This window comes from Eurosta solidaginis, chromosome 2 (genome assembly GCF_040869045.1).
Source record: "Eurosta solidaginis isolate ZX-2024a chromosome 2, ASM4086904v1, whole genome shotgun sequence".
NCBI lineage: Eukaryota > Metazoa > Arthropoda > Insecta > Diptera > Tephritidae > Eurosta > Eurosta solidaginis.
Window position 1 is genome coordinate 194,737,576 of NC_090320.1, and position 7,814 is coordinate 194,745,389.

Genomic DNA, 7,814 nt, shown 5'->3' on the forward strand with positions numbered 1-7,814 from the left:
CATTTAAAAACTTCTTTTTGGTTTTAGCTAATTGTAGTTTCACTCCTTTGTTCTATGAGTAGTAATTCTTTCACCCCTGTCATATCAATTAATTTAACTTAGAAACAAAATGTATTTTTTTTAATTCGAAAAAAGTGTATTGTACTATTCATGTAAGCGTGCCCATCAGCTCAGTTAGTTCTTTTTTTTTACTGTATTAAAAAATAAAATACATTGACAGAAAAAATTTTTAAACAGACAACTTGATAAGCAGGCTAACGTGAATAGCACATATATTTTATTTTCTCCTTGCGGACGGGGCCGCGGGTAAAGGCTAGTATTTATATAAATAGATAATTCATACCCTTTCGAATCAATGTGCTTTAGTAGAAAAATTTCCGGATTTTTCGAAATAATCATTTTTTATCGCGAATCACGCAATTACATTCACAACATCACAACTCTAAATTGTACGCAATCCAATCAATGAACGATGCTATATTTGTATATATTGCTGGTATATTCCGCTTTGTGCCACACATCTGGTAGCCCACAGATGTCACACCGACTTGCATATACCGAAATTTATGATCACCATTTCCTTCACTGGCCTCAACACGTACATAAAGTGGACCACCTGAATCTCCTTTGCATGTGTCCTCGCCCTTAATTCCACGTGTACAAAGCTTTGTGGTATCAACATCGCGACGACGGTGAACCAACTGGCAGTTGTCTCGTGTAATAATTGGTATTATTGCCTCACGATGTACATTTGAAAATGATGCTAAAAAGAGATTATGAAAGAATCAGAATTAGTAATGCCAGATAGTGTCTGATAAGTAATGTCAGATGACATCACTGTTCAGAATTGGTATTAAGGTACATTAAGCATATATATATCTATCAATTACAGTTCTCGGTGGCGCCCCAACCGGAAATAATACGCAGTAATGCTATATCATTATCATAATTAGCTGTAGAAAACATTGAATGCCTGATCACTTTTTCAACGCTAACATCTAGTGCCGGAGCCAAGCAATGTTCTTCGCCCATTTCATCTAACTCACAGTCGATCTCTATATCAATATTGTGTTCGCCCAGGCGGACACCAATGCTGGAAATTTTAATAAAACCGGAAAGTACTAAGTTTTATATTTTAGCATTCTAAAAAATTTATTAAATACTCACAGATTTGTTGTTACGCAATGCGCCGCAGTAAGGACGTAGCGATTCGTAATCAAAGTACCACCACATTGAAATTTACGATCACTATTATAGATGAGTAGTACGGACCAGGGGTGTGCAAGAAAAGTACTCTCAGAGCCGAATGATATACGTTTACGTGTATTATCTCCACAAAAGTATGCTTGAATACGTAGAATTTCCGCACCAACTGAACTGAATGCGCGAACGGGATCGAAGTCAATATCGCAGCAAATAATACGCTTAAATTAAATAGAACATAGAGAATATTTATAAATTGAATGTCTTCTACTAAACTATTTTTTAAAATAAAAGTCAATGTTTTCTCAATATTGATAGAGCACGTCAGCGCCAGAAAATTGTTTATCAAAAATCTTCAAATATCATACTCCAAATCATTATACAATAACCATGGTTCAACTAAATATGGTTGGCTCATCTGTAAAGCAACAAAATATGTCTGTTCAAATTGTCAAAATCTGTTTATTGGTGTTGGTGCGAATGGTATGGAATGGAAACATAAAACTTAGCAGTTTTTGTATGTGTAAGAAAATGTTGCCAATGTGTTGGTTTCATTTTGAGTTTGCCATCTCCTTTTGACAATCCCATCGGCCATGCAATGAAATAAATAAAATCAGCTGATGAGATGAGCCAACCATATAATTGAACCATGACAATAACTTTGACGACTTTCTTTTTAATATTTTAAAAAACAGATTTAACAGCATCAGGTTCCTGCAAGTTTACCTAGATCAGTGCTTCTTTCAATATATAAAAAATCTTCTGCAATTTTTGCCTTGTATTGCCACAATTAAGGGAAGCGGCCAACCTTTTCAACTGGATGGTGTCACAAACACACCAAATTTCACCGGTTAAAGGGCCGTTTTGCAGAAATAGGTGGCGATACATAGGCAGCGGTCAACCATGAAACTGACCTGTCAAATATAAAGAAAAACAAGTAAGAAAATCTAAGTTCGGGTTAAATCTAACATTACATACCCAGCTGTACACTTGAAATGCTGTTGTTGTTTGATTTGTGTGTTTAATAGTGGTATAAGGCTACGCAGTAATACATATACGATGCTATTCTGAACTCATTTTCGTTGAAAAAAAGCAAAAAGGATACAGAGGCTACAACTAATGAACTTGAGCGGGTAAAAATGCAATTTAACAGTTGTAGCTATGAAAAAAATGTTTATGCGAAATTTCATTCGGATTGGTAGATTTTTGTTCGACTTATGACATTAAAAGTATTTGGGAAAGAGTAGCAAAAAGGGGCGGGTCACGCCCATTCTCGGAATTTATTTAAGTTTCGTTCTTAGCTCAACCATACCACTACTGATGTAGAATATCAGTCAAATGTACTTATATACCATAGAGTAATAACTATGTTAAAGTTAGACCATTAGGAAAAGTGGGCGTTCTCTTTAATCGATTTTGATTATATTCACTCAGTATATATGTATAATTTAGCAAGGATAGATAAGCTCGTATACCGGTGAAGATATTTCTATATTTGCCCAAGTTATCGTGTTAACGAACGGACGAAGGGAGGGACATGACTTAATCAAAATTTCTCAGAATTATATAAAGTGGGCGTATTTATTTTATTTTTCCCAGTCTTATAAGAAGCACTTTTCTTTATAAGGGATATTATTTCAAGTTATGGCCTACCAGAACGTAAACAAAGGACTGTCAAAAAAGAGGCGGTACTACACCCATTTCCAAAATTCTTTTATTTTCTCATTTTTCTGTTATAAATATACTTAAGAAGTAAATAGCCATGATAAAGTTATTTTTCGCAAAGATATTGCCTTTTATATTCGACTAAGGTCCTAACCTAACCTAAGGGCTCTTAAAAATTCTTTTATATAAAAGTGGGCGTGGCGCCAATCGATTTAGTCAATTTTTCTCAAGTTTATTTTGGTATGCACAATTTAAAAAATTTTTGGTTTATGTCAAATTAATTTTTTGGTGAACAGTCATGGCTTAATGAATTTTGTATATGATCTATATCTTTATCGATTGATGTCGCCCCATAAGTCTTAGGGAAGTTAATACTCGATTGGATTAACTTTATGGCGCAAAATATAATTTTAGTAAAATTTCGTGGCACCGCCCTCATTTGGTAGAAGAAAATTAAAAAAATTTTGAAATCCGTTGGTACTATTTGATAAAAGTATGGTTATGGGTATTATATCTAGATCTTAGCAAACCCGTTTGAGGACCACGTCCTTTTTTGAAAAAAAGGTTTTGAAAGGTTTAATCTTAACAAAATTTGCAATATATTTAATTTACGTAACTACATTATCAGTATGATAGAGCAAAGTACAAAAATTAACGAAAAAGTTGTAAATGTGCGTGACCCTGCTCTTTTTGGGTTTTCTCTCCCCAACACTACTTTTAATGCCATAATTCGATCAAAAATCGTCCAGTTCTAAGGAAACTGTGTACTAGCATTATTTTAAGGGTATTCACTTTTTAATATTTTACTTCGCAAGCGATGTTTGCATATGTATAAGTAGTATATTTCAGCTTTCAATATAGGTAATGCTCGTTACATTTCTCCTTGCATGTATCATTAATATATGTATATATGAATGAGATCACACAACTGAGTATATAATGCTCGGTTTCGCTCGAATTTAAACTACCTTACTTATTTTTACAAACTTTTTCCAGAGTAATTTTGATGTCTAATTTATTAGTTTTTGATATATTTGGCAAAGGGGTGGCCATCGCTTTTAGTATGACGATAAAAAAAAAACGTTGAAGGCCGAATGTACCGTCATGAGAAAGCGTATACGTTATTATTAAGTTACGGCCAACGACGATTTATATATATTTCCGGGCAACCTTTAAGATTACTTTTTTTTATTTTTGAACATGTAATATGCTTGTTGAACCTGCCAAAAATGTCGTCAACACTGACACTTTTAGCACCCATGTTAAAGATATTCACCTGCATTCTTTGCATTAACTATATGTTGATTTATTAAAATCATTTCGAATATAAACTTACAAGTGGATAGCTCACAAAACTTTCTTTAAGAAAATGTCTTTGATCCTGTGTCAAATTTAATCCATATCGCGTAATAAAGTCACTCATTGGTTTGCAATCTTGTAACGCTTGCGCATCACCTAACGCTCCAAATGGCGTTCGACAGGTGACGGCAGTTGCACAACTGTTTAAAGTTAACATCAAAATTATTGCAGTTAAGAACAACAAATATTCACACCCATGTCGAATCATTTTAATGTATTTATAAAGCCTTGCTCTACAGTTCCCGATAACGAAAGTCATTGTACGTTGAAGTAAACTTCATTCAATGAACAACACCACAATACTGTCCGCCGATACAAATTTTATGTGGATGCATAAAAAGTTATCGCTTTTTTATAGGTGTTCATAAATGTTGAGTTTTAACGTACAAATGCTGTACAAATTTGCAAAAAAAAAGTTTGAAGAAGTTTTGAATTCACTGGAAGCGACGCTTATCTCAAAAGAAACCTTGAAAGCAGCCATTCGAAATAAATATGACATCAACTGAATTATTAAGCATTTTAAATTATATACATACGTTTACATACATACATAATGTATGGACTATTTATAGTTTCTTATCCGACCGAATACTTTTTATGCGAGATATTTTGTCTAAAATTGCGACAAAAGCCTTTTTCTACTAAATCACAGGCCTAAAAAACCCAAATAAATTGTGTAAAGTACCACTTCTAATCTTCAAACCCGAGCTGTTGGAAAATCTTTTTTTGCTTCTGAAAAATTGTCGATTAATGAGTTTGGCAAATTCGTCAGTGTGTTCCACTTTTTGTAAAAAATCATAAAGGAATATATACAAGCTAAATTTTGGGGCCGTATCGGGATCCCCGGAATGAACTTTTAGATACCAAAAATATCGGGAGGCAAAAAATCAAGAAAATCGACTTCCCGAACACTTACATACCTCGTAGAATGCAAATATCAGAATACTGGGACTATTCCTGGTGTCGAGAACGCCATGAACAATTTTAACGCGGGTTTTTTGATCAGGCGCCAGCGAGGTAGCCTATTTTCACACATATTACAATATTTAGAGAGACGTCGATCAGTCTCATCCTGCTGCGAGGTATGATGTAGAATTTTTCGGCCCTAGCACCAAATATGAAAAGAATTGTATCCTCCGTATACCAAGAGGTTACCTCTGTAGAAGATATTGGAGTGAGGAGGAGAAAGAAGTCGACAGATAGATAGATATGTTGTGAGATTAAGAACTGCGACCTATTGGTCTATTGTGCTCCGAAAGGAGTCGACAAGGCGACCTATACTTCAGGGCGCTCTGTTACATGACATTCTATGCGGTGGATCGATCTTTCGCTCCTACTTAGGTTTATCAGGGAAACAAATGGTTTATTGAGGACTTATTAGGAAGTATTAAATGGCCATCCACGCCGTCTCAGCCTAACTTACAGATAACGAATTGTGGTGAAATACTGGGTTCACAAAGATGGGTTGACATGCCCATATTTTAATATTTTAATTTTTTTTATAGTCGACTTTTTTTTTTACTTCAATTAAAAAATTATAGGCATCCGCCGTGATGTGATGGTAGCGTGCTCCGCCTACCACACCGAAGATCGTAGGTTCACGCCTCGGGAAAAGCAACATCAAAATTTTAGAAACAAGTTTTTCAAATTAGAAGAAAACTTGTCTATGTGGGGTCGCCCCTCTGCAGTGTATGGCAAGCACTCCGAGTGTATATCTGGCATGAAAAGCTCTCAGTGAAAACTCATCTGCCTCGAGTCGGCATAAAACATGTAGTTCCCGTCCCGCCAATTTGTAGGAAAAATTAATAGGAGCACGACGCCAGTTGGAAGAGAAACTCGACCTAAAATCTCTTCGGAGGTTATCGCGCCTTCCTTATTTATTTTAAACAAATTTTTGGATGAAGCAAAAAACCTGAGGTTGAATGAATGAAAAAAAAATTAGGTAAAAGACTTGTGGAGAATTTCGTGACGTAAAAATGTGTGCCCAGTTCAAAACTCCGGTAAGCTTAAGGAAGTGAGACATTTGGGAAAAAATATATATTGCGACCTTTAACCCTCAAGCCGCTCGTATGTAATTTATTGGGACTTTTAATGCCACTTTTACAATATCAAAACAAAAGTGTACGCCATTTTTTCAAATTTCAAGGTTAAACTCTAAGTAACATTTTCCTAACTTTAAAAACTATTTTCCTCAGTTTAAGGATCATTTTCGTTGGTGAACTATAGATGTGTATCTTTTGTATGCTCATCGCAATTGTCGGTTAGATAAGCATACGCTTTTACAGATACATTGACAAATGTGCAAATTTCTGCCCATGAATTTTACTAAATTTGTTCATAAAGAAATTTACTCACGGTCACATTGCTAGACGAACTAGGAAAGGAATTAATTGAATTCGCCTGCAACAAATTTCCTATACTTTCATTTCTGACTATATTCAAACCTCCATATATACACATAAATACTTTACTTGCAGTATGTCTATAGGTTTCTAGTCAGTTACATTCCACAAAGTCAAGTCTAGGCCTTTGAAATGAGGCATTTCCGGTGCTGTGTGAGCTAAAGCAAACTCTCTGTAAAAGAGTACAAAGCAGGAATAGACAAAGCCTGCGGCATAAACACATTGCCTGAACATCCGCTGCAAAAATATACCACATATACACGGATAAAATTTTAAAAATAAATTTGGTTCCATGTATTTAAAAAAAGAGGTACAAACATCGTAAGCATTCCTTTATACAAATACGAGACCAAAGCGCCGCGAAAAATGTGTCCTTGGCTAATAACTTACGCTGATGCATTCTGATTTCGAAGTTATAAAAACTAGTCACTCTAAGTAGATTTTCATATTTTTTACTGCCAATTTACTTCAGGACTTTCTTTAAGGACTCATCTTCCAAGGCGTTTTGATCAGTTTATGTAAAGAAAGTGTTTAAAATATTTTCTTCAGCTAACCACATTGTGACAGCCTATATTACAATCAGCATATGTTTCTGGACACCTCAATGAGAAAGGCTGATGAGCTGGTGTCTAGGGGTACGACCGGCCACATTCTTCCAGAAGATGATTTGGTAGGTGTCATGCCTATGTCCTCTTTTAAATTCCATTCGAGCACAAATACTATAAAAGGGGCAAATTTGGAACCTTCCAGGCCATCCCACTACCTACTTCCGTAAGCAACTTGGGATCGCCCGGGCCCCGCCTGCTGATTAAAAAGGGCTCGCTACGTTTTGGTGAGGTTGCGATTCCGGTTGTAAGAGATATATATTAGGCTGGCAGCCTTCTGAAAGGATTGTGCAATACAACGCTTTGAATACCTTTTACTTGCGATTTATCTGGGCTGGTTTGGCCCTCCCATGATGAAGGATGCAATAACGCTCTCTTGATTATGAATAAGTCTGGGCCCTAATTTTTAGGGGGTTCTCACTAAGTACTGTTTGAGGTGTATCCATGCTGTTAGGGTGGCTGCTCGCGGACAATGAATTCTCAATGACCTTGTTGATATATTCATGCTGGAAATATAGTTAAGTTTATTGATATCACGAAGTGGTTCGATACATGAACCACCATAAATATTATTTTCAAG

The 7,814-nt window shown here is 35.5% G+C and overlaps 1 protein-coding gene across 1 annotated transcript; it reads right to left on the reverse strand.

Moving 5' to 3' along the window:
* Positions 1-223: 223 nt before the first annotated feature.
* Positions 224-4,552, reverse strand: LOC137242524 (serine protease grass-like). Its single transcript, XM_067769802.1, has 4 exons — positions 4,205-4,552; positions 1,168-1,424; positions 891-1,093; positions 224-763 (listed from the first exon to the last, which is right to left on the reverse strand). Exons 1-4 carry the CDS (start codon positions 4,484-4,486, stop codon positions 435-437), a joined length of 1,071 nt encoding a protein of 356 aa, XP_067625903.1. The 5' UTR covers positions 4,487-4,552; the 3' UTR covers positions 224-434.
* Between the last annotated feature and the right edge of the window lie 3,262 nt (positions 4,553-7,814).